This window comes from Lutjanus erythropterus, chromosome 22, assembly GCF_056507025.1.
Source record: "Lutjanus erythropterus isolate fLutEry1 chromosome 22, fLutEry1.hap2, whole genome shotgun sequence".
In the NCBI taxonomy this organism is placed as follows: domain Eukaryota; kingdom Metazoa; phylum Chordata; class Actinopteri; order Lutjaniformes; family Lutjanidae; genus Lutjanus; species Lutjanus erythropterus.
The window spans coordinates 21,661,499-21,689,496 of record NC_139338.1 but is presented as its reverse complement, the minus strand read 5'-3'; the positions used below and the strand labels follow the sequence as shown (position 1 = coordinate 21,689,496).

The 27,998-nt window shown below is 40.1% G+C and overlaps 1 protein-coding gene across 2 annotated transcripts; it reads right to left on the bottom strand.

The window, feature by feature from the left end:
• Window positions 1–3: 3 nt before the first annotated feature.
• tulp3 (TUB like protein 3) lies at window positions 4–27,996 on the bottom strand. Of its 2 annotated transcripts, none has more exons than XM_084711142.1 (12): window positions 27,881–27,996; window positions 18,438–18,479; window positions 16,491–16,542; window positions 10,294–10,456; window positions 8,607–8,903; window positions 3,922–4,055; window positions 3,622–3,813; window positions 3,178–3,290; window positions 2,301–2,418; window positions 2,099–2,197; window positions 1,430–1,601; window positions 4–929 (listed from the first exon to the last, which is right to left on the bottom strand). In XM_084711142.1, the coding sequence occupies exons 1-12, from the start codon at window positions 27,898–27,900 to the stop codon at window positions 796–798; spliced, it is 1,536 nt and encodes a 511-aa protein (XP_084567268.1). In that variant the 5' UTR covers window positions 27,901–27,996; the 3' UTR covers window positions 4–795. The 2 variants fall into 2 exon arrangements, with proteins under 2 accessions (XP_084567268.1, XP_084567267.1); XM_084711141.1 differs by lacking the exon at window positions 27,881–27,996 and adding an exon at window positions 21,645–21,736.
• Window positions 27,997–27,998: the final 2 nt, after the last annotated feature.

The window sequence follows — 27,998 nt, the reverse complement described above, 5'->3', positions numbered from 1 at the left end:
AAAAACCGTGAGACAGGCCTGTTCTGAATAATGCACCTTCCACACAACAACAATAAAACAAACGATGACAACATGGTAATAAAAGAGTGACGTCAAAATTAGTTATGAGTAGATGGCAGATTTAAAGATGTAAACAAGATTGAAATTCTGTAGCCACGCCAGCGCCGAGACTGTGATGCTGGTTACTCACCAGACGAGACTGTAGGATGGATGGAGAAACAGACTTATTACAAGATTTGGCCTGAGGGTGGCGCCAGAGGAAAGGCCATGCTGTTATGTAATTCCAAATGCTTCATGCTCCGAAGAGTGATACCTCAGCCGATGTTCTCAGAGCCACGGCACTAGTGTGGCAGAAAACACTGAGTGAAATCAAATTTAAAGGCAACAGAAGCAACAGATGATACATCATTAATACACATATCACCGCCAGAGTCATGAATTCAACATCAGTTCTTTCTGCAACAGATGTCAGAATAGAGTCTCCAGCACAGATGAGTGTTTTGCTTTGTCTTTTCCCTTTTAGTTTGTACACACACACTGTACAAAACGGTTAAACTGATTGAGATAATCCACTAAAATGGCATGAAAAAAAAAAAAAAAACTACAGCGCAGGAATCAATCTTGCTGGATCAGCCAACAGAGCACCAACATCTCCGAAGCCTCAAATTTGTTTCCTGACTTCTGTGTGAACTGATTCCCGGTGATGCGAGCGGCGTAGATGTCAGTTTCCAAACAGCAAGAGGAGATCTGAGGGAGGACGGGAGAGGCGGTGGTGCGGAAGTAAAAACTGGCAGTTCATTCACAGGCCAGCTTGCTGTCGAAGCTCGACAGGCCAATGGCGAAGGCTTGAAGAGCGCACATGGGATAGTTGTAGTCCAGAGTGAAGATGTCCTCGGCTACTCTGCCAAACTGCATGACGATGTAGTCAGCTAGAGGTCGCGTAAACAGGAAAACAATCATGTGTTAATCATTACTGTCAGCCTGCATAGTGTAGAAAACAAACAGACCTAACCACAGCCATGTTGGTAATCGTGGGTTAAAAACAACTAAGGTTTGTTTCCATTTAGACTGGAATGCACCATTAAAGATGAATTTAATATAAGTTCAGAGTTCACAAAACTGTTTCAAATTAGTAAATCTAAATTTAAGATTAAGGAGAGACAAATCAGAAAAAAAACTAAACTGAGGTTTAAATTTAATCATACATAATTTTAATATTGTTTGAAGTTTGGTGCAACGGGGTTAAAAACGAATCCTTGTTGTTGCAACCCAGGTAACCAATGTAGCAGCACCCTGACTCTGTCTGACCTGAATTTAATGAGACCTTAATTAGTATCATTGGTTACACCTGCGTTTTCCCTACAGTTTCATGTCAAAATGGCTGCTCTGAAAAAAGTTTTATAGTGAAGAGTGAGAGGGGGATGCTTACGGTCGTTGTCGTGAACTATCTGGAAGTTCTTGACTGAAGCTTGGGTGACGCGGCCGTGGAAATTCAGCACATAGGACTGGGTGTCATCATTCCACACAGGCGCCTTGTTGTGCAACTCAATCAGGTTGTCTAGAGAGTGATTCTGCCACCTGCTCAGGAGGCTCTCCTGCTCCTGCAATACAGGGATAGAAGACATTAAATACTTAATGCTGGACAAACTTAAAGGGGTAGTTCGGATTTTCTGAAGTGGGGTTGTATGAGGTACTTAGTGATGGTCATTGTATTTTATTGCGGACCGTAGATGGCAGTCGACATGACCCTAGTTTGGAGAAGCAGCAGGAGTACCAAACTCCATAGACAAAATCAGTCATTTTAACTCACAGAATACAGACATTTCTGGTCTACTGCTGCCTCAGTCTGTTAGGTTGTTTGTGTTATTGTCTAACTTTGGTGAATCCAAACTACCCTTTTAGAACATCAAAGTCACACAATAACACAAACAAAGTAACTCCATCCACAATGGAGTTTGGTTGGTTTGTTTCCACAGCATTTGAATATCAGTTTGACTTCAGCTTATACACTCCAAACAGTTTATTTTGTCAAGTTGAGAATAAATACACATACAAACAAATCTCAAGCACCACATGACACCAGGACCATCAGACTCACATTTTGAGGCCTAACAGGGACTCTTTCAAAATTCATGTTCATGCCCGGGATGATTACAGTCATCTTCCGTGGTCCTTTGAATCCCAGCACGTTGGTTTCCTGCCAAACAGTCAACGCACAGTGTGACAATTTCACTTAATATTATGAATGAACTGGGAACAAGCAGTGTGTGTGTGTGTGTGTCTTTTTGTCATTGACTCACATAGCAGATGGCGGCCAGCTCCTGTCGTGTGTTGCTCTCTTCCAGCAGCGCCCCAGGGTTTTTGCACGGATTGGTGCCGTTGTCGTATACTGTGAATTTGGTGCCCATGAGGTTGGACCTGATAGAATACACATTGGTGATGAAATGTTTACGCCATTTCACATTTGTCGGCCGCTGGCAGAATTTTTAACATCTGAGTCATGTGGAGTGGCAGAAACAAAAGCACTGTGTTTGAAGCAATTGACCCCTCTTATGTCCTGCTTCTATTTGCTCTGTGCTGCAATAACACTTGAGCAAATTTTGTTTACGGTGGAACATCGGTCAACCTCAGTTTTTAATAAGTACAGTGCTGGTACAGAAAAAAAAAATCATTAAACACTAAGTGATTTTGCTGCGAACCAGATTTCAGACAGGACAATAAAGACTGAACTGAGCAATTAAATCATTTTTTAAACAGCTTTGGTACAATTAAATGTTGGATTGTATTGCTTTTTGGTACAGGAAAAATAGATACTTTGATTTACTTTTGACAACCTTAATATAATCACATCTTAAGTTAGCTGTTAGCAAAATACTAGGTAACAAGCTAACTAAAGAGTGATGTAGATTAGCTTGTTAGTGTAGTCACAGCTGTATATGTGCCAATCAAGGTGACCTTCGTCTTTACTTTTTTTACCTTGAGTTAGCTAGCATTTTGCTAACATAAGGTAATAGATGAAACTAGCTAGCTATCAATTGATGAAGATTAGCTTGTTAATGTGGTTATACAGAGTACAACTTACTCAGTATTACAGTACCAAGCTTGCTCAACTGTTTATTTGTGCTATCAAATGACAGTGACCATGAACCCAGGTAGATTTAAGTGGTGTGTTTTTACCTCAGTTTACCTATGAAGCTCTCTCCCTCACGCGACAGATCAGTGGCATCCACTGAAATAAGGTAGTTGGACGTCTTGCTCTTCTTTCTCTTCCTTCCTGCCAGCAAAAATACCTGGAAAGAGAGACAGTAAGACATGAAAAAAATCTTTTTGACTGTACTGTTCCAGTCATTATAGTTTGACTTCAGGAATTCTCCTCCCTCTATTTTTACTTGTTCTTGTTGGTATACTTTTCTTGTTTTCTTCTTCTTATACTATATTTTAGTGTGTCCTGTGTCTTAGTTTTACTTCAAATTTAGCTTAATTTTGTTTTGCTTCTCGTTGGCGTCATTCTGTTGGCTTTCTGTTGTTATTTTGCCTCCTGGGTATCGGGCTCTGTTTTTCAAGGTGCTATATAAATAAAGTTCTTATTATTCCTTACAATAACATCAGACCGACACTCACTCTCTTGCCATCTTCTTTCTCCATGTGCATGAAGTAGGTGGGGTAAAGGCCACGGTCCATGCCTTTCTTGTCCCGTGTGATCCGACATTTCACAGTGACGCCACGTGGAGCCGGACGAAAGACAAACTCCTCCAGATTGGCCACGTCGATTAGTGCGCTGTCTGCTGTGGGTGATCCGGGCGTTACCGCCTCCTGGGTACGATGAAAGTACACAAGCTTTTGTTATATTTAGCACTGGAATTGAGATTATTTAGTCTATATTAGGAGCTTGTCGGGGAGGTCATGTATTGGTCTACTCACTGGAATGTCTTTGCCACTAGCAGCAGAAGCAGGTCTGGTGGTGTCCGTGTTAGGGGACAGCGAACGTGTCCGTTCCTCATCCACATCGTCCTCGTGCTCGCTGGATTCATCGAAGTTCATGCTGCCAGACAGACCTGGCAAGGGAGAGGAGATAGAGGTGTGAGAGAGCTTTAATCATAAGTAAACGCCTTTACAATTTCTGTGCTGGGAAGCTCCTTCACACAAGGCAAGAGGAAAATAAATCCCAGAGGCTCTGTTTATATTCCCAACCAGAAAAGAACCTCAGAGACTTCATTTTGTGTCTTTGATTTTGGTACAAAAGTGTCCCCAGGGTGGATTTCTCAGTTCTTTTGGTTAATCTTTGATATATGACAACTAATTTCTCAAGAACTGATGCAACACTTAAGCAATGGCTGAAGCATAAATAGTACATTATACAGTTAAAATCACTCCCATACTACTTTCTAACAAACTACAGGATCACTCAGTTAAAAGTTTCAAACTGGAGCCCGAATTTTACAGTCCCTCCAGGAAGCTGCGATTGCTACAATGAACGCAAAGTCAATGAGTCCCTGTAAATTTTGAACAAACTTTTCCGCAAATATGATCAATCATCTTCGTTTCCTGGAAGTTCTACCAATCATACCAGTCCCTGGCAGAAATGTTCTCATTGAACAGACTGAATGTTTTAATATTTACTTTTTTTTTGTTTTGTTTTGTCACAGGTACTGAACAGAAGACAGTATTTGTCATTGTTGCTGACATTTATCAACACTCTGCATACTTTTATATGTTATAATTCTGTGTCTGTTTTTCTATTTTGATTGAGTTTCAGCTCCTAAAAGATTGTGCTTATTTGTGGAATACCCCCAAGTGCACTTCTTCATTCGTCAGGTTCTTCATCTACAAGTAAAGCATATTTTGTTGGAACTTTAGTAATCCTGAGCCATTTTGGTCGGGTTACTTAGGGGACTTACACATCAGGGACCCAGGCCTGGATCTGAGTACACTTGACCCCAAAGGTCAGTTTTGTTTGAATAGTGTGAACACATGCGTAACGTACTCAGCCATGGTTCGTTGATACATACTCAGGTCCACTTGAAAAGGTGGCCTTGCGTACAGTTCATGTGTTCTCGAGTCTGGTCAAAGGTCAACAATCAAGTTGACCTTTTGGAAATAAAATACCATCATGTCATCATTTGATCCTGTTAGACATTTGTGTGAAATTTTGTCATAATTAGCATCTGAACTTTTTGACCTTTGATTTTAACCACCAAAATTCGTTCGGCGTTCTGGAGATATCACATTCAAAAAAATGGGACAGTCATGAGGCCACAGGTGGCCAAGTGACCTTGAACTTCGCCCTTTGACTACCAAAACCTAATTAGTTCATCCTTGAAATCAAGCGGATGTTTGCACCAAATTGGTAGAAATTCCTTGAAGGCATTCTTGAGATATCACAGTCACAAGTACAGGAAGTATGTATGTATGTATCTATGTATGCACCGAGAACTCACCTCACCTCCGGCCATGGCTGCTGCCGGTGCGGAGGCATAGAAATAGGGCCAAGGTTTAAAAATATCAGAACTGGAGTTACCCTTTAAAGCCCTGCTCAGTGCTCAACATCCAGAAAGGTCACATTTGGCTCATGGCCTCGATTGAAGCCCTACCTGTCACAAACAATGCATCTTTTTTCTAAATCAGTTCCTGCAAGGCTGAGATTAATGCCAAGAGACGAGGCTGAACGTCCCTCCCAGACTTGCATCTGTGTACTTGTGGATAGGCCGCTCCATGCAGTCATGCAGATGTAAAATGGGCCGATCTGACTTCAGCCAGTCAAGACTGCTTGAGACATCTGTCTCTTCATTGATAATTGGATTTATCAGCCAGGACGCAGCTCTTGGCTGCAGCTATAGCCCGTTTTAATGTGCTGTCAGAGGATGACAGTGGTCCACTGGTACGGAAAGATCTCAGTAAGCTGAGGAAATTGTGTGTTAACTCCTTCCACTCCTTCCTTCCCTAACATAGGTGCATTATTGTCACTTAGCAGGTCATAGCAGGTCATCTGTATATGCCACATAGACTTGGTCACCATCTGAAATCTGGGAACCTGAAAACTAAATTGAGATGGAGATCACTGGGTGGCAAATTTAGAATAGCCGAAAATATTACATTTATAGTGCATGCATCCCTTGGCAGGTGATTTAACAAACCATCTGTCCATCACATCACTAATCAGATCAAACTCTTGCCGGGGCCAGCCAAGAGAAAAGTGGAAACATCTTTTATATTGAAAAAACCCTACAGTGCTGTTCTCTGCTCTTCCTTCAATGAAGAAATGCTCTCCAGTTCTGATATAACTGATGCTATCGCAGTATCTATGCTAACCTCTTCAGGAGCTGCCATTCTCACTGTTGTCAACTCTGATTCTAGACTGCTCTGTCTTATATGACCGTTGACAGCTGACTTCTTACTCTTCTTAACCGGCCACTGGGGGCTGCAATTGCTCAACAACTGCTTTAGTTTGAAATCTCCGCTGGTTGCAGCTGGCATTTGTGGTGACATTGCAGCAGGTGCTTCACCATCTATTGCCTTGCAGAGAGTGCACTTTAATAGCTTCATACAGCCTTTGAAAGAAAGTCATGTCGGCCGGGGGGGACGTGGACATCCCCGCGGAGTTGAACAGATTAAAGACACTTAAAATTAGGACATTTTAAACTGTGATTAAAATTTAGCTTAAATTAACTGCATGACCAGAAATTACATTAATGATAATAATTTGGCTGACATAAATTTACAGAGCATGTTGCACAAGTCTCCCTAATTACTGTAATCCAATCTTCAGCTTTGAAGTGAATAAATGAACAGGTTAGGGAGGAGAAGGAGGGGTTGGAGAGCACTGGCCTATGCAGTATCGAACAAGAATAATAATGTGACACAGCCAAACACAATATTTATCCTGGGGTATTTGCGAGAGATGAACTCAGGATATGCAGCTGTGCCTCGGAGAGACGAAGAACCAACCTTGAAAGACAGATCGCAAATGTTAGCTTCCCTCTAACTGTGACTCCAGGGCTCCAATTAAAACAGCGAGCAAAGTTGTGCGAGCCAGTTTCCTATTAAATCAACCATCTGGAAATGTCAGAGAGGACTCATAATGGGCCAACCAACAAGCTACTAAAAAACAGACACACATACACATAATAATTACCACCCAGCAACATTTACAGTCGGCCAAAAGTGCAGATCAACTGAATGAGCTGATCAACTGTGTGCCTCCAAATTCTATTTCTTCTGTTTCCTCTGAGGTTGGGGTACCGTGCAAAGGACAGAGAGCCAAAAATACCTGCTGGAGGTCCTGAGGATATATTCTTATGCTAAACTGGGCTGACATTAACAATGAGTCCTTGCATTATTGAGAAGGACAATGACATTTGGCACTGTGGTATCACGTCACACTAAAGCAAAAGACATAACTAGAGCTGCTTTTGAAAATTTCACCCAAGATTCAATTGTGGCTCATTTACGGAGATTTTTTTTTAAACCTTTAGCCTTATTGTTTTAATTCAAAGTTGCCTTGCTTTTTGGGTGGAGAAACTTGTTTTTGCTCCACAGTAGCAGCCGCATCCTAAATGTCACCACGATCCACTCTGGGTTAGATTTTAATATATCTTCCATAAACTTTATAGATCTCTACCAGCTGGCTGGTGAGTGTGGGTGGCGGAGGGAGACGCTATAATGATGCCATAGATGAGCACTGCAGTATGAACAATGCCCCGGCCTATTATTAAATGACCCATTTCTCACTGCGTCACCATCAATCACTCCACTGTCTGCATCCATATTCCATACTGACGCAGCAGCAGCGTGCTGAAAACTCTGGGGGATGTCAAAATGTCTGACTTTGTGCAACAATAGCTGCGCACACACACAATACAGTAACACAGAGTGGATATAGTATTAGACTGGTCCTTACTGGCAAGAACTACACGCTATCATTATGGTCCACGGTAAATGCCCCCACTGACCCTCTTTTCCACAACTATAGTCTTTTAAAGCTTAGTTAATGTCATATTTTGTTGTGTATATGCTCAACAACAGCCCACAGGTATGGAATGAGACACTACTACTGTTTCTAAAAAAGAGCTTAAGGCAGCAGTTACTAATAAAATATGTCAAAGCTTGAATACCCTGAACTGCTGGAGACTTCAAAACTAGTTACTCTACTCTGACATCCATTTAAATCGTCAATTAAATTGTTGCCATATGTCTATTTGTTGTATCTTACTTATTTAACCGATGTTTAGACTGATGAGTAAAATGTTTAAATGGAAAATTAATGCCTCACTAATCCTTTATGAAGTAAATTATGAGGATATTTTAACCAGAAATTGTCAATTAATTGCTCAACATGCTTTCACTGAGAGCAAAACTTGAAATGTTGGCTTTTTCTGATACTATGAGCTTGACTGCACACTACAGGTGTGCCTGTCACATAATTTTCATTACAGCTGCTTATTGTAAAATACAATAAAATCCACAGGATCCTCTCATTACAGGCAGGCACAGTTGAAACCTCTGACTCAAAAGTTCCTAAGAGATGTTCTATGTACTGTTATTTATATTACAAAAAAAACATTCTCAGCCTTAAAGCCCCTTAAAAGTGAAGCTCGGCCAGGACTCACCTTGTTTCTGCAGTAATTCGTGGATATCTGTCTTGGGCTCCAGCAGCGTCTCAGTGTCTCCGTCCCTCTCGGGCTCCTCCGCCGGGGGCGACTGGGGCTGAGACTGAGGCTGTGACTGGAACTGAGACTGGGACTGGGACTGGGACTGGGACTGGGACTGGGATTGGGGCTGGGACTGGGATTGGGGCTGGGACTGGGATTGGGGCTGGGACTGTGACTGGCTCACTGACAGGATTTGGATGTTCATTCCCAGATCGGGAGCTTCTGAGCCCAAGAAAGCTGCTGGGCCATCGATACCTACAGCAGAGGAGGACAGACAGTGGTTGCTGTAGCTGTCAAAATTACATAGAACTGTTTGTCTGTTTCCGAGCTCTGCTGGACCTGAGTCATCACACTTGCTGAAAACCTGCCCCATTTGAATTAACTTAAGACTTGCCTTAACTGTTGTTGAGTTTAAGCCTTAATGAGATTCAATTAGAGGTCCCTGACATATAATTACTGTACCAGATTCACTCCTGTTGTATGATGTGATATGTAACATTTTGTTTTTGTGCTTTTAACTGGATTTTTTTATTTTCTTATTGGCACATAAGTTGCAAACATGGAAAGACTGTGAATCTGTCACAAACCCTGCCAGCTATTTTTCTGTTTTCCTGTCATTTCAGGTCCCTGCTAATTAACTCATCACCTTCACCTGAGGCTTCCTCGCCCACCTCCTCACCTGCAGCTCATCCCATCGTTAGTCCCTCAGTATTTCTAACAGCTCAGATTCATTCATCCTCCACCGTCAAGTGTTTGCTTAGTTTATCAAGTTGAATAAAACCACTTAGACTAAGTTTGCCTTAGGGAAACTGAGTGAACAACATTTTCATCTTGTGTCCAGTTTGACTTTGTTTTTCTTTTTGTTTTCTTATTTATATTTTCATATTTTGTTGATTTTGGGGGCCACTGTGGACAAATACTGTAGTGATTCCACTGCCATAACCACAAAATATAATGTGAAAAATAAAACTTAGGCATTAAGAAAAACTACACAGAAACAGCCCCTCTTCTTGCTGATGGTCCTGATTGTTTATGTACATCATATAGAGGCATTAACGTTAAACTGAGACTGTTTCATAACTGATGAAACTGATCTTTTTCTCTTTTTTTTGCATCTGATTGTTTCTGTTGTGTTTGTGGATTCAACTCTGCCTCATGTCATTACACAATATAGGCAATAATCCATTATAAATATTATGTTTTTAAAAATTATAGAATTTTGTTATAATAAAACACTAAAAAAGCATGTAAGTAAATGGAATTCACAACTTGAATCTTTAAACTTGTTTTTACAATATTAGTAAATAGTGCAACATTTTGTAATGTTAAGTTAGTTATTGAAATATTCATTTAGTCCGAGATCCTCTGAAAATACACTGCAATGTAAGGAGTTGAATACCTCAAACACAAGCTCTTGTTTTCCCAAGTGAACAATAAAGCAACACCTATTACTGCATTAATATATTTTATGCATCATGTTGTGTATAGATGGCACATTAACAAACACATTCTCCTTCTTCATATACACAGAAAGTAGCACATCAGTGCCTACTCTTTTAGGCAAACAGGAAACGTGTGAAATGACTGTGCGGTTTGACTCGTCCTGCAACATAAAAACAACAGATGTGATGGGTGTTTTCCTCACCATCCATGATGACATCGTTGGTGATACTGAGCTGAGACTCCACCAGAGGCGCCTGCTCCTCACCGCGCCGTATCCTTGAGCGCCGGGGCCGACCCTCTGTGTTGGGCTGGACCATCAGAGGTTCCTGACGCTTCCTCCTCTGCTTCTGCTCCAGCAGTGCCCTCTGTGGACCAAATAGAAATGGCATGGAACTTCAATCTATGTATGAATATGTGTGAGCTTCGCAGGTAAGGTAATTACATTAGTATGCATGATGAGTTACAGCCTGTGCCTGTAGGTACTGCAGATGACCAGGAGGCAAACATTAAAGATGACGACCCCATAAAAGACAGGTGACATCCGTACTGCACAATATTCTCAAACTACAGCTGAGGCTGATGGGAATTTGGTCATTATTTTTAGAGGTGCATTGCAATAAACTTAAGTATTGGATGAGGGATAGTTTAGATTTTCCAGTGGCAGATGATAAAAAGTCCAAAGTTGTTCATCTTCTCCGGCCATGAATGTCTGTACCAAACTGTGTCAAACTCTTTCAAGGTTCTTGTTGTTTTACTTGGAACAAAGTGTTACGCCGTCCGAATGACCCACTGACCATTTCAAGAGCCACATCCTGGTCAAGTCACATAACATTACAGTATAGAGTTGTTGTAAATCTCCTCCTACAGTGGGAGGAAATGGGGCTACATCCTGTCTAGGCCCGTTAGGCAGCAGGTTAAATAGAGCCACATAATAGAATAAGTGTAGAGCAGCAACAGTTCAGGCGATTTAGGTTGGGTTGCACCGACAAGGACTCATTTTTAAACCTGATTAAATCATGGTTTAACTTGTACTTTAAAGACTGATTGGCACTGATCTTAGATTGAATTCATCTTTGTTGGCACAACCCAGTCTAATTGATTAGTTGGTCAAAAAAAATTAGACACCATCTAATCAGACATTTTTCAAGCAAAACATGCTGGTTCCAGATTATTAAATATAAGGATTTGCTGCTTCTCTTTGTCATTTATGATTGAAAATGAAGAGTCTTAGGTTTCTGTACTGCTGGTTGGACAAAAGAAGCAATTTGAAGACGTCACTTTGGGCTCTGAGAAAATGTGGTTAACATTTTTCACAATTTTTTGACATTTATCAACAACATTTTTAATTGCAGATTCATCCATAATAAAAAATAATTGTTAGTTGCAGCCCTTAATAAATGACTCGATGTCAGAACATTTTTGACAATGTAAGACATAAACACACGGTGTAGTCAATGTGAATGGAAGATGATTCACACACAAAAAAAACAAAACAAAACAAAACAAAACTGAAGAACGGGAGGCAAAAGATCCATAATAAAATGAAACAATCATGCCAAGCCTAGAATTTCTCGGTGACTGCAGTGAATGGGTTCACTGAATAACTGAAATAATGGGTCCTGCGATAGTTATCATGCTTTATTCTACATTAAAGAACGGCTAACATTCAAACCTGGATCCCACAAAATGCAATCAATGACATTTTCTTCAACTGGTACTTCTGCCTGTTGACAATGCTTCAAGTGCTGTGGTATAGTTATTTGTGACGAAGGTTCATTAAGGGGCAGAAAATTCATCCTGTTCATGCTGGGTCTACTCCCCCCCAAGCCCCAATCACTGTGGTCAAAGCAGCCGATGGATTACGCAAGCGCATTAATTAGCGCGTCAAATGCACAACAACAAGTCCTGTTTGGTGATGCTGTTTAGTGAGCTGGAAGGGACCAGGAGGCCTTGTCTCATATTTGCCAGACCAAAAAGCTTTCATAATCCATCAGTCATCTTGTTAACACTGAGAAAATGTCTCTAAGAAATCTGCATCACTGTTTACTTCCCAAACACAGCAACTGTGGAAAGTTTTACATCACCAGTGGCATAAAAAGTATCTCCATGAATACAAGAAGCTTCGTGCCTTGACACCAAGTGGGAAAATATAGTCCCATCCCATGTCTCTGCTATTCACAGCAAGAAATAAGTAGAAAGTATGTTTAAGCAATAGAAACACAATAGTTCTTTAATGCAAAATTGTATGACAGGAACTGGGAGCTTAATAATCTGGCCCCAGCTTTGTTATCATATCAAAAGACTCTGCTTAAAGAGGAGTAGGATTTGCATACACGCTTTATGGCTATAAATAAGGGCAGCAAATGAATAAAACACAAAGCCGGATTATCATAATGAACATCATTACTGTTAGTGTAAGAAATACATGTGGAAATACTATAAATTTCAACAATAGTGAAGGGGGAAAAACACAGAAGACTACTGATGTTGGACGTGTAAAATTGTAAAACAGATCTGGCCTGAAGCTGTTTTGAATTTTGAGATTTTCCTGATTAGTTATTTTCTGCATTCAGTCTGTGTGATCTGACTCATTCTGCCTTTTTTCAAGACACAGCTGGCTACTGGATGAGTGAAACTGCATCAGAAGCAGCTGAAAATGAGACTAAAGTGAGGTTTAATGACTTCTTAAGATTGTTTTTTTTTTATCTGCACTGTCAGGCTGCCCACTGGGCTCATTCTTCATACAATCAAAGACTGACCAGGCTGCGCTGCCTTCCCTTCCAGTAACTATTTTAAGCTGATCTATTGTTATATTCTATTCATTTGTAAAGCCCAGCCATTTGGCATTTCGAGACCAGGATGTGACTTCATTCCGTCTTTCCTGTATCAGCCAAAACATGAGTAGAAGTAGATTAAAGTATAAATCTGACCTTAGGAGACATGTTGAGTTGCACAAACAAGGATATGTTTTTAAACCTGATTTAATCATGGTTTAACTTAGGCTGCACCAAACTTTTAAACTACCTTAAATTTGAGATAGATTACAGATTTTACCTTTAAGCTCATCAGTAAACACAGTAAAGTTCTTTTTCCTATTTTTTAGCTAGCTAGAAAACAAAGCAACATTTTGTTAACTTTTTAGCTAACTAGCAAATAAAATAACATTTTAAGTTTTTAATTAGCTATGAAACAATGTAATGTTTTGTAAACTTTGTTTAAACAGTTTATGGAATGCAGAGCAACTGATAGTTCATAGTCTTCCCACTATTTTATACTTAGTAGGTCGCTGAGTAAGCAAGCATCTCCATATTGATTAAATTTAGGTTTAGGTTTAAATCACTAAACTTGGATTTCCTAGACTGAAATTTCTTTTTAATGTGCAACAGAGCTCTGTTGGATTTATTCATTATAAATGTAGAGCTGCAAGAACATGATTGGAATTAATTACATATTAAATTAATTAAATTAATCTTTGTTGGTGCAGCCTAGTCATTCTGTATTTCAATGCGTTCACAAAGTATTAGGTAAGTACCTGTAACACACATAAACACTGTTATCCTCAGACAAATGATGAGAAAATATATCAGAAACATTAATTTTAAAAGTTACCAACCCGCTCCATTGACATCCTGAACAAGGGTGAGCCAAAGTTAACAAGTTTGTCTAAAGAAAAAACATTACAAGTCCCATTTGTCTTGATGGTCAGATGAAACTAGGTTCTCCCCCAATAGAGCAGCACTCCTGCTGGGCAAGTCTCTGTCTCTCTGTTCCTCATTCCTCTCCTGGAACTGGAGTTTGACAATCGATGAGCCAACAGCCTCCTCTGCACTACAGTATGTGGTCCTCTCACAGAAAAAAGGTCTGTCTTTCAGGCGAAGGCTGAGCGCCCCTGTGTGTGTGTGTGTGTGTGCGCGCGCACGGCCACCGTTGCTAACTGAATCAGCAGTCATTAGCGCTTCAGCGAGAGAGAGAGGAGAGAGAGAGAGAGGGGAGAGAGAGAGAAAGAAAGGAGGGTGTGCTCTGGGTGAGATATGGTCACAGCCACAGTGCTCCGGGCATTGTTGTCTAAATGGTTTTCACTCTATCATTTCAAATAGGGTGGAGAACACTGAATAGACTGAGAAAAAAAACACAATAAAACGATTCATTTAACTTTCAGACTGGGCTCTACCAACAAAGTTTCATTTAATCTAAGATTAGTTCGAATCAAGGTTTAGCAAAACTAGGCTTAGAATGAGTACAGATTTAAAAACTAATCTCAGTTTAGTAAATCAAAATTAGCTCATGTGAATCAAAATTAAATAGAGCTGAATCAATATGAAGATGCTTGCTTACCCAAATATAAATAAATAAATAAAAAATGAATTTGAGAGTTTTTGGGACCTAGAAAGTATAAAAATGGGGTTGCGGTGCGGGTTCGGCTGCTCTGTCTTCCTTAAAGTTCCCATTAAGTCAAAATCAATGCTTTACGTCATCTGTACGCTGACGATGATAACGATGAGATATTCTTAGTTGTTTTTAATGGTGTTTCGGTTCAAAACTGTTGATGAGTCATCCTGCACTCAGGGGCATACATTAAATTTGTGTCCAGTGAAATGCTTTCTCACTTATGGCACAATGGAGCATAGAAGAAGAATACATCTATTCAGTAGAGCAGACCGGAGTGTTTCTGAGGGCTGAGACTGTACAAAGGCTCAACTTTATGATTTAACTCACCAATCTAGGTGAATGCCATTTAGCCCTATTGTATTTGAGAATGGGCGATATTTCCAACACTTGGCAAAGAAGACCAAAAAATGCAGATAGATAAATAGCACTGCAGGTAAGAGCAAAAATACGTATTCTTGATTTTGATTCTTGATGAAGTTTAAAGTTAATACTGGATCACATTTTACATTTTAGTATAAAATTTTGGTGCAAGGGAATTACATTTAATCTAGGTTTAGAGTAAAAACTGACCTGACACTTTAAGGTTTAAATTTAATCTTTCCTAATTAAAAGCCAGTTAAAAAGTATGATGTAACATAATTTAGACCATACTAGTCAGACTTAAAAGTTAATCGCTGTTGGTGCACCCAGCCTTCTTGTTTGATATCTATTCATTTATAAGTTTTCCATACCCTGCCTGTGATCTCCCTCTGGGCATAAGTAGGCATGTTTGTTTGTCCTCCTGAGTTATGTAAGAGCAGAAGACTCTCAAGTGAGGCTGGTTGGACTCAGCTGAAAGTGCACTGCACAACTGAGCCACAGTGGGACCCTGGGACACACACACAAAGCCAGGCACCCGCACTAAATCCTTCCCTCTCTTTGAACTCACCCTGTATCTGGCCCTCCTGTTCCTTTCTGCCTAATGTGTGAGATAGTAGAGCACGGCTCGCAGCTTAAATCAAAGCTCTGCGCCGCAGAGGTTCGGGATGAAGCGTCTTACTGAGACACAGGATAAAAAGGGAACAAATGTGTGACAGAAGGCTTGCTATGTCAGGTAATGGGTGGATAAAAGGAAACAATTCTACTTCAGGAGTAAGTAAGCATTAAAATTCCTAGTGACTGGGCAGGTGAAAAACAGGAGATTTCCCATCCAACAACATTAATCCCTAAATTGCACGCCAGTGTAGTGATGGTTGGAGCTGCTCCTGCCAACAGCCGGCACCCCTCAGTGACACCCGAGCGGCAGAACAGAGGGTCGTCTCACTCCTGTAAGTTTACTGGACTCATGCAAAATCTTGTCAGGTGCTTACAAATTAGCTCACAACCGAAAACACCATGCATGTGTGCATTGGAAGACTTAATCAGACTAAAAATACAGAATAATAGCTGTAAGCTGCACTCGAGGTTCTTTGAAAGTACATTGCAAAACAAGTAGTTCCAATCAAGCGATCTCATTGGTCAACTAAATGCTTAGAATATGATCAAAGTTAAGGCTAAACACCAACAAATATGGATGGAAACAGCTGTGCCATTAGTGCCACTAGCTTAAAAATACATGTGAAGTTTGCAGACATGATAGGTAAATCTGTACATGGAAACATTATTTTTTTGGCAGATATCTTAGATAAGACAAGACTGAGTTAGCAAAGCACCTTTGTGTTCATATGTGTGGTATTTGGGAAGGCCTACAACCTCTAGAAAGCATTAACGTTCACTCAAGTTGGCTGACTTAACAAAATTCCACTCCAGTGTGAGCTTTGCCATCATTGCGTCACTTCAAAGATGCATACACACCGAGGCACAAGCACCTCAGTCCTGGCCGGATCACTGTCGGCCCGAGCACACCTTCTTGTGTTATATTGTTTGACAAAGGAGCAGAGACACCACAGTCTCAGGAGAATGACAAGAGGAAACAGAAGTAAAAAGAAGAAATTATGTGTTGTTAAGTGTGAATTCAGTTTGGCTTCCTACCTGTTTTTCCAGCTTCTGCTGCATAAGACTGGCGCTATCATCTTCGATGCCACTACAGAGAAAAAGAAGAAACCTCAGAGATCAACACAATCACATCACAATCTTTAGAGGCAGAATTAAAACAAGGAAATAAAGGCTTTATGTCATGTATGGTCTTCTATGAAAGACAGAAACTGTGTGCACTGTAGTGAATTGTTACAAACAGGCTTAAACCAAAGCTGTCTGTTTAGCTTAGTTTGCCATATCTTCAAATTTGACAAAGCTATGATGTTCTTTTATCTGTGTTTTGTTGTAACTTATTATCATGTTGCTTTTTGGTCAACTATACTTTCCACACCTTCTTTGACCAACAAAATCTAATCAGAGTTTAAGTGGACATTTGTGTCAAGGCATAAGGTTTCTGAAAAATTGTGAATATCAGAGACTCTTCATGTCAGTTTAAAAAATGTAAATCAGTTGTTTAGAGAGAATTAAAAACTTCTAGCCAACAGTATAACTAAAACAGCAAATAGTGTCCCCATATCTAGAATCTAATGGTGATAAATCTACAGGCTCAAAATCACTCATTCTCTGAAAATGACAGTAAGCAAGTTTGTGAAAGAAAGAGAAAAAGGAAAAAAGAAAAAGGACAAAGCTCCAGCTGAGAGAACGCTTTGCAGTCCGGGCCCTCTGGGCATTTACCCTGGACACCTATCTGAGGGGACTGGGCCCATGTTGCTTGGCTACCGTGAGGAGAGAGAAGGGCAACAGCGGGAGTCTGTAATGGCTGATTCACAATCAGAGACCCACAGTATCTCTGCGCTGATGTAATGTGTGGATCACAAACTCCATTTCTCATTTCTTTCATCTTTTCCTGTGGGGTACTTCTTTAAATATCACACATTCTGCTGGGCTGAATTTTTTATTTTTTTTTTTTTTAAAGAAAAGGATTAAGGCTATATAATGAGAAGTCTTTAAATCACACATCTCTCTATCAGGCAAGCTCGTCAGATACCTGACGTGCTCATTCTCACTCCCGCATCCTTTACACAGCTCTTGAGTAGGTGATGACACACACTACTTGAGGACCTCGAGCCTGATGTCTGCTGACATCACTGCGCATCTCGTAAGGACAGTCACTGAATGTCAAAAGGTGACGAGTCCTGGAAACCCACTTAAACCAAGAAGTGCTCAAGTCCTTTAATAAGCCTGTTCCACTCTTATTAAGCCTGGAGTGTTACCATTAACATCACCATCTGGAGCCCGACAGCCAGTGAGGGCTCGAGTCGTGATCTGCCGATTCTACGTCAAATTGAGTCATCTCGCACCAGTGTCATCACTCGTGAGTCCCTCTCCGAGTATCCCTCACCACTGACATCAGTAAACACATGGGTCCCCTGGGAGGCCACCTGAGAACAGGTGCAGGTGACAGGGAGGAGGGTGGTGGAGGATGATAGTAGTTTTTAACTACACATGGGGGACTGTCACATCGAGAGAGATGGCTGAATGCTGTGCGGGTGAACTCAACAGTGAGATCTGGGAGAAATCACGGGGATGTAACGATACCAAAAACTCAAAGTACAATTATAACATAATAAAAAGCCCATCATATAATATTTATTGCAATATTAAATAGGGTTGGGATGATACACATTTTTAACACACATTGTTCTTGCATGTTATAGACCTTCTTGTTTAATTAAGTAGTTAATTAATCAAGACAGCACTCGATAATTAATCAATAATGAAAATAATCATTAGTTGCAGCCCCCTTTTATGTTGTTATGACAAACTGATGAGCTGCCATCAATCACTGCTGAAACCATGAAAGCATAATGCCTAATTTCACATATACATGAATGCTGTAGTTCACTTTATCTTCTATTAACCTGGTGATTCAAGTCACAGATAGGAAAGGAAAGGGTTCTGCAAGTGAGTGTGTGTTTGGGTTGGTGTACCGCTGCCTACCTTGCTGTTGAGTTAGAGGAGAAGCTGGCAGAGCTGGAGGGTCTTCAGGGAAAAGGGGCAATTTGGCACCAAGGCAGCAAGTAGCACAGGACATGTGGAAAATAACAGAATGGGTTCAGCAACAAGATTACAAACTAACAAGAGCACTATGGGACATGAATAATATGCCATATTCCTGTTTGGTTTGATGATTCATTAGTATCTTAATGAAACAAGAACGCTGTTGCAGACCTCTGCAGCGGTTATCCTTCAGGAGGACAGTAATTATGTAATAGAGTCAAACTGATAAAGGAGAGAGAAGACAGCTGCAGAACAGGTGCAACAAAAAAAATAAAAGATCATCATCCTTCAGAGTATTATCATAATACTTCAATCTGCTGGGGGCTGAGACTATGTCCCCTGCAATGAATGTTCTTGGAAAAAATGCGCATACAGACTCACACACACACAAACACACCTCAAGAGTGCCTCATCACAGCTGTGAGTGATCAATGTTTCATTAGTCCATCACAGCTTGGGTGACAGGAGAAGGACACGCCACTGTTGTCCGTCTCTTGTGTGTCAGCTCAAGGTAACCATGGAGATTTCAGCTCCGTCAACAGCGCAGCACCTCCACCAGCATTGATTAAAAACCTGCAGCCGGTTCCCGGGGCTTCACTATAATTGGAGGCTTTAGCGCTGTGCTGTAAGGATTTGCAGACCGGCAGGGGGAGGGTTCTGATGAGGCATGTCGTTTGTTCAAAATCAAAACACTTAAATACAGCAATGTGTTAATCGACTCTGGCAGGCAGTCACTGAACTCGAGAAGTCACTGAATGAGAGGAGAGTGTGTATTTTTGGAGCAGTGGGCTTTAGTTTGCTGATGAACAGTGCAGTGCAGGACTTGCTGTCACTTATTATTGTCAAATTATAATGCTACACTTGCCCTACACTCCTGCAGCGGTACTGCAGCCTGCCTAAGCTTCCTCTTGAGTCTGGGGAGGAGGGGGCAGGGGGGGAAACGACTCGCTTCAACCACAGACTGTATATCAAATAGGATTTCAACCTATTTAATATTCCGTCTGTTGCTCCAACTCACTATTTGGACTGCAGTACTCATTTTTTGGCACACGGCTATTGCATGGAATCATTTTAATGCTATAAATAATAAAATGGCAATTACTGTCTATCACACCATTGTTGATTCACGGTGCAAAAGAGGACAAGTTGACAGGTGACTTTATGACAATTAAATCAGATGACAATATCAAAGCTATTAAGGAATTGCATGGCATTAACCAGAGGGACCTTATTATCGGAGTGCAGTCCATTTTAGCTGTTGTTCATTTTAATTAAAAGCCTTCCACTTTGCCACTTCAAAAGGAAATCTGAAACTTGAAAAAGGCGCATAACTTAACGTCCGCCACAGGCAATTCAGCTCCCAACTTAGAGAGGATGCAGAATGAAAGGAGGAGGACTGATAAGATTAAATGCTTAACTCCCTGCGGGTTACACATGGCAACCAGAGAGAGAAAAATTATACCAAAATACATATTGAAAAAAAAGAGGGACAAGCACAATATCTGCCCTCGCCAAGTGTGAAACAAGGCAGTACCTTGTGGGCTTCAGCTTTTCACCTTACATAATTCACTTACATAAAACTAGTCAGCCACAACTGCAACTATAACTAAGGCCACACTGAGATGTGCGTTTACAACCGAGCACAGGTTTTAATATACCTCCAGGTAATTGATTAATCTTTTTTAACAGCAAATTTAATGTTAGCCATAGTCATTGTACTAAAATATATATATATATTTTAGTCAGACTGAATTCTTATAGTTTCAGCAGACAAAATATTACAGGATTTAGTTGTATTTTAATCATCGAAATCTACTGGAAATTTATCCTCTGGGAAAATAATTTGCTCATAGCCAACATATAATTGTAATAATACTGTATCATGACTTAAAAGAGAAATATGTAAAATGACCATGACATGTCATCAGAGTGAAGGACACATTATACGTTGAATTACTGGCTTTTCCGACAACAACACTACAGCCGCAGCATCCACTGAAATTGCTATTCAGGGTAGGAATAACTGTTTTTGGTGCAGTCTTCAACTGACAGTCACAGACAGCTGATCAATTTATAGTGTAGGACTTGTCATTGCTTGTTATTGTCCAAATATAATATTACCCACATGCTCCTGCAGCCTGCCTGAGTTTCGAGTCCGAGCAGGAGGGGTTGAGGGAAACAACTTGCCTCAACCTATTTAACTATTTAATATGACATCTACGACTCCAACTTGCTATTTGGACTGCAGTACTAATTTTTGAACACTAGGGGCTTCTTCTGTTGCTTCTTTAAGTATAGTGATAATATTGTATTGTGGGATCTCTGGGCATTCCCACCTCTGTTGGTACCTGAGATGAATGTCATCCCCTCTCTTTTTCCCTGCCTGTCCTGTCTCTCTCCAGCTATCACAAATCAAATCACTCAAAACAAAGCAGAAATTCCAGAAAACAATCTTTAGGCTAAGCATCTTCTGACTTCAGCTCTCTTCAACCCTTAAGAAATGCCCCAAGAACTTCCAAATGGAATGAACAAACTTAAGCTGAAACCTTAACAAACTGGAGTTACATACTGCCTAAAATACTGCCCATATATTAGAGCTTAGATATAACTGGGCCTTGATAAACAAACATGCTAAGAGGACACATTTAACAGTCATTTCAGCTGTTTCAGTAATCACTTGGATGGACATTCTGAGCACATAATTTGTTATATGAGTGTTCCAATCAAGCAGCCAACAGCATACAAAAAAAAACAGGTTGGACACACACACACACACACGCAAATCACCAACTCTGGTTACAGCACAGTCACAGCCTGATGCTCTGAATAAGTAACGACATGGTGGCAGAAACATGAGCGAGAGGCACATCTTTGACTGCAGGTCAGCCGCTCAGCTGGCCAGAGAGATGGAGAGAGCAGTGGCTGGAAGAAACATTATAGTAGCGCTGACCTCTGTCCTGGCACAGGCCACGCTGCAATTCTCAATCCTGAAAAGTCAATACAGCAAAAAATGTGTTTGTCTGGAGCCAGTCGTGCTACTGGAACAAATAAACCGTAAGTCTTGGAGAGCACACAAGGAAGGCTATTTTCAAACTACCTCCATAGCACTAAGATATAATATACGAGTGACTGTGTGTGTGCGGCTACCTGTATGACCAGCGGCTGTAGACAGGCTGAGCTCCCTCATTCTTTACAGTGTCCATGGATGCGGCTGCAGGAATGCTAGTCCAGGGCTCTCCTATCTACGGTATCACAGAAATCTTCATCTACACTGGAGCTCAGAGTTGCAGTGCAGTGCTATCTGACAGCAAAAGCCCTGAAGGCTCCAACATCTCTGCTATTATGTGACTGAGAAAGAGTAGCTACGTTCCACCCAGGGGAGTGACAGCTACCAGTGCCGAGGCAGACTGAGGTTGGGAGGCTTGGAGCTGTTACCATGACTTCACACACTTCAGGCAACGCTCGAGGATTCAGCTAGGGATAGGCTTGAAAGTGACAGGCCGAAATACTAGATCAGCCTTAACAGAACAGTCTCAGTCTGAGGCTGGGGTACACCAGCAGTGATTATTTTTTCAACCCTGAATAAATCATGGCTTAACTTTTAATTATCTTGAAACAAACTTTTAAACTAGTTTAAAATTAAGAAAGATTAAATTAAAACCTCCCTCCATTTAGTTTTAACTCTGAACCTAGATTAAATTTAATTCTGTTGCACCAAAATTTTAAACCCCAATTTAAAATGTGCTCCAGTATTAACTAAACTTTAAACCAGCCAGCTGCTGTCAAAGTTATTTTTTCCTCACTGTTCTGTTGTCAGTTTCTCAGTCTTCTATTATTTTGACCATATTGCCCCATTAATTCAACCAACATGTTTTCTCAGAGGGAGAAATCAGCTGTTGTTCTTCTCTGCCAAGTCATCGTAAAGTAGGTTAACTAACCTTTTGGCTAGCTAGCTAACAATATAACGTTTTGTTAACTTTCTGCCTAGCTACCTAATAATGTAACATGTTGTTATCTTTTCAGCTTGCAAGATAGCAAACAATGTAACCTTTTTATCTTGCTAGTTTACAATGTAACATTTTGTTATATTTGTCCCACGAGCACATTTACTTTTGGTTTTGCTAACCTCTGATTAGAGCTTAGATTTAAGTAATATTTGTTGGTATATCCCAGTCTGAATGATCTGTGAACTTCAGTGAAGTTACTTAAGCAGGAATTACGGCAGTGTGAATCTGATTGTATTTGATATTAAGTCACTCTTTCCAAATGGCTGAAAGTATTTAAAAAAAAAAAAAAGTCAGATAGACTGCTTGCCATCACCTAAGTTCCCTTATTTTACTGCACGGCTATTTTCCAGTAAGTTTATGAAAGACTGTTGCAATCAGTCGCAGCTCATTTCCTTTGACTCATGAGAGGGCTCCACATATATCAAACCACAGATGCACATTCTGTCTGGCATGTCAGTTATATGCAATAAGTTGGAATTTACTAAGCTTAAAATAGTCATTTCTAAGAATTAATGTCCTGTCAACATTACTGGATTACTCTGTGTTCGACTGTCACCACATGAGTAAGATATTCCAGTCTGTGTTCCTCATGATAATATTGAAAACCACATGCTGTTTTAAAAAGGTAACTCAATGAACTGAAACCTATAGATTACCCTTTCTAAAAACAGACACGGTGTGGGGACTTTAATCTAGTTGCTAGGAAACCAGAGCCTCCCAATCGTTTTTTTTTTTTCTGTGCCTATTTGCAAAAGCGAGAGAAAGAAAGCACAGAAAAAACGAAGTGTGTGTTTGTGTATGTTTGTCCTGAGAGACAGCTGTAAAATGGCATATAAGTCAACTGATGATAAGCAGGGGAATCATTCACCAGAGGGAGTAATTATTGAGCTGAAAACAAATGATGGAAATAAGCTACAGGAGTTGATAATAATACCATTTCCCTCAGGGACCCCGAGGGACACAATGGTGCTTTACTTTTGTTAAGGCAGCTTTAAAGAAACGTCAACGCTGCCCATGTTGTGTTTGGCAATTTCATATGGGCAAATAGGCCACTTGACACCGATCATAGCAAATTCAAAACCTAACTCTAACATCATGCAGAGACAGCAGAAACCATGCAATAATGTGGCATTCAACAAGGAATGCAAGTGAGTCCATTACAAATACCTGGGATGTTTTTTCAGTGCATAAGCATGAGAGTTTTACTCTGGCCAACTGGGCCAAAAGTGTTTGGAACCCACTGGACAACCACAGTAGACCATAACTTATCCACAAACCATGCCTGTAGTTTCAGTGGTCAATCATCATCTTTGTGGAGATTTTTGTTTTAATTTGATTTGACTGATTTATAATGATGATCTTACAATGGTCAACTAAGATGAGAAATGAATCCATCTACTCCTCTTGGAGGCTAGATACATTATACATTTAGCAGTTTAGTCAGCTACATTTTCAGACCATGCTCACAATTCCTATAAATACATGTTCTCATTTTTTTTTCTCAGCTAAGTACCCCTTACAATATAGAAAATATAGCAGGAACCCCTTCATGCATGTCCCTTGGAATACAGTGTTTTCCAATGGATCTTTTTTCAAGCCTGACTGCACGTTTTTTTGTTTTTTTTTTGCATAAAAAAAATCTTCCTTGCCTTGGAGAAGAGTTTCACCATGTCATCATGAGCTGGAAATTTTGGCACACAGAGAAACTCAGTTAGAGCAGAAGTGTAAGCTAAAGACATTTCCATTTGTTTTAAAATGATGTGAGATCAACACTTCCAAGAGTTTCCCAGAAAACCAGAGAGATGTTGATTCACGTTTCGCAACAGCACTGCACAGAAGCCCCCACCAATATAAATCACTGATTTCCAACGAAATTGTCATAATCTTTTTTCTTTTTTTGGCCTGGTTGGGGTTCCCTTTGGTCTGGTGGCTCAGTAGGTCTGTACAATAAAAGGGAAAATCTGACATTTTTTCCGCTTCTACTTAGTTGTGTGAAAGAACAACACATGAGAAATGTATCAGAAATATATTAGATATGTATCAAAAATATCTGCACCAGGGCTACCTTCTAACAGTTGAAAAAAAAAAACACATAAGCTGGAGAGAAGATTCTACCACGTTTTCATTTATCTGTTATTTGCAGAAAAAAACCCCACCTCAATTCCATTTGGGGGCTGCAGCTCGCCATTTTGATGTTTTGCAAAAAAGAAACACATCAAGCATTTAGTTGCTTACTAACTCTTGTGGCAACCAGTAAGCTTATCAGTCACGTTTCTGATTGTGTTCAATATTGCCCTCTGTAAAACTGAACACTCCAAGATATTCTGCGCTGTAATAATGACGCTTTTGTGATGGACACCGGAGGCACTCCGTGACATCATACTGCAGCTGTACCTACAATCAAATCAAAGCAAACTCCACTATGTTTAGTGTCAAAGAGCCCGGACCGATCTAGCTTCAGTTGTCAGCAAAAATAATCTGGGAAATTTTCGTTATTACCTTCCAGCTGGTGATTATAGACTTACACTCAAAGACTTAAGGTGCTATTAAGGTACACACGTGGCATTTCTCATTTAGTTTATGTGCTTCATTCTCATCACCGACCCAGGCAATGATCATATAGTGCAACAAAGGAACAAAAAGCTTAACCCTCAGCATAGTAATCCTGTATGCAGTCTTTGAAACACTTCATTTGTTAAACTGGTATGAAAAGTGTCACTCTGCAGATGTGTCAGATCTGCAAGCAGACTCAAGGACTTGTAACTCCTTTACTCTGTCAAGTGCAACCAGTTCAAAAGAAAAATGTTCAAGAGGTCCTTGTGCTTTGGAACAAACACTGCTGCTAGTAATAATAATAATAATGATATTCACTGTAATTAATGTGAAAAATCGCTAAAAAAGGCAACAAGAAGCAGAGAAAAGGCCCCTTATTCAACAGTCTTTGAATTACAAATGCTGAGTCAGCCATCTGTGAACTTTAACACAATCTGTCTGGGTTGGTTGACGCTACAGAGCAGCGTGCATCACAGCTGGTGTGCTAATCCATTGCTGTGTCTCACATTACTAAACTGACACAGTTAGAAAGCCAAGAGGAGCTTTCCCTGTGTAAAACTGCTGTGTTTGTTAGAGATCTGGAGAAAAACATAAACAGCGTGGGAGCCATTCCAAGATATTTTCTAAAGAACCAACTGACACTGAACGGCACCAATCAGGTTATGGATTTATAACAAAAATAATCCCGGATGAAGCAACCCACACACTTGTTTGTAGTCCAGTATGTGATTTAATAATGTATTAACATTATTTTGCATTGTGTCTATGCCCTGACTGACAGCCCTTGTGTACAAAGGGACAAAGAAATCAAATAATCAGACTGGGACTGTAACAGGAAAGGGTGGGAGCTGCTTTGATTTTTATCTCTGTGCAAAATGAAAGCAGACCCCTGCTCAAGAACTTCAAATTGTGTATAGTAGCTTCCATCAAGTATACACACACATACACACACACCAGCCCTTTGCCCAACACCTGTTTGCATGACCAGCAGAGTGGACATCAGAAGAAAACTGTGGGAAGAACTATGGTGCATTATGCTGAGTCTAGAGCCCATCCGATACTGTATTGTGGGGGCCGATGCTGATATTAGGGAATAAAAAATTATGATATCAATTTATATATATATATATATAATCCAAAATTACATCAGGGCACTGAAACAGTTAACTTTCACTAGTATTAACACAAATATAACAACTTTAATTAAGAAATAAGATCAACACGGGGCTGGGCAATATGTCTTATAAATATTATCTCTTTTTTTAGGCTATGCAATATATCTATAAATATACATATTTTCTATAAAATCACATACCATTAATTTTGCATTTTTTTCCAAACTATTTTTCCATTGACAGTTATGCCATTGTTCAACTATCGAGTCTTGGTTTGTAAAGAACAACAGAGCATTGGTTTTATGCCCTGAAAACTGTCATTTACATTTTCAAATTCTTCTTTAAAAATCATACAAAAATAATACAAATAAAGATGCTATATTTATGTCTATATATGTAAGTGTAATATTACAGCTGGTAAGCTGGACAGTGCAAGTCTGCACTGCAAAGTCTGCAAAGTAATAATAATAATAATAAATGCAAACAAAATGCATTATATTTAAAATTGGACAATATATATGGTGATACCGATACAGACTGATTTAGCTGCGCTAGGACAGTATTGGGCCAGTAATATCAGCTGACTGATATATCTGTCTGGCTCCATTGAGTCTGACTCATCAGGCTTTGAGGCTATCATATTCAATCATGTTCATATTCAATCAGTCTTGTAAATTTCAAATGTGGATTAAATCTCAGGGGAAAAAATCTGTTTTTGTTTTTTTTCATTTACTGACTTAATCTTTTACTTACTTACACGGTTATTACTGTATTATGTAAAGCTTTAGTTGCATTTTGGTATCTTACAGGAATGCTTTGACACAGAAAAGACAGCTGCTACAGAAAGGCATGCTCCAACATGACATGCAAACACTTCTTTCCCCTTATGCCTCTCGCCTCACAGTATTCAAAGCTAAAACAGAGAGAGCCTGGCTGTGGCTACCATCATCTGTGTTATAGATCACTTCATACATTGTAATTAAACAGACAGTGCTGGATTCCTTCTAGTCATCCTACATTCCAAAACAAGACGCAATCCAACATATTCATGGGGTTGGACGACTATTTTTTTTCAACCTACGATGCAAATGGCATGTTTAGTTTTAAACGAAAACAATGCATTCCCGGCCATTACGTGGATATGTGTTTAATAAACGTACACGACTCGGGTTTTAAATCATTAGATAGGATGAGCTCGCTCTATTAATGAAGTTAATTTTACGTGTCTGTCGAGACCTAAGCGCTAAACGCACGTATAGCCGCTTATGGTTGCGTTAATGTAGCATCACTTGATGGATTTTTCTTCTTCTTCTGTTCAGCCAAAAGCGATTTGAGAAGCGATTTTGTGCCGTGACACCACGGCCGTTATGTCGCATACTAAGCTTTGCACTCAGTGAGTAACATATTATAACATTTATATCGTCAAAAAGAAAAAAAAGACACGGTAACGGGTGCCACTCGTGTTTTTTTTTCTGCCAGCTGTGGAATGTTATAGCTAGCTTGTTACCATTAGAAGCTAACGTTAGCTCCCTCAGCGCAGCCTCTACTGTAAGCAGCAGCAATGGTGCCTTTATAAAAGTTGTGGGCGACAGTTAAGTTTTTCGGGTAAAAGAAAACGGTAACAAAACCGACAAGCTTCTCATTCCACCGCTGGACAAAACAGAACAAAGATTAACGTAACATACAAGAAATGTGTGTTTTACTTTACCTTATGCTGTAGTAACTCATGTTTATCCACGGTTGCTAAGGAAGATCCTCGTGCAGCTGTACACTTTTTGTGGACGCGGTTGAGAACTCTGCAACTCTCTCCTTAGTTACCGAACACA

Bases quoted from the DNA above. Each gene is read 5' to 3' on its own strand.
- tulp3 (XM_084711141.1), bottom strand. From the start codon at position 21,700: ATGGACACTGTAAAGAATGAGGGAGCTCAGCCTGTCTACAGCCGCTGG. The intron at 4,056-8,606 runs GTGAGTCCTGGC...CTCCCTTGCCAG, and splicing joins CGAATTACTGCAGAAACAAG to GTCTGTCTGGCAGCATGAAC. The intron at 3,291-3,621 runs GTGAGTGTCGGT...CTCTCTTTCCAG, and splicing joins AGAAAGAAGATGGCAAGAGA to GTATTTTTGCTGGCAGGAAG.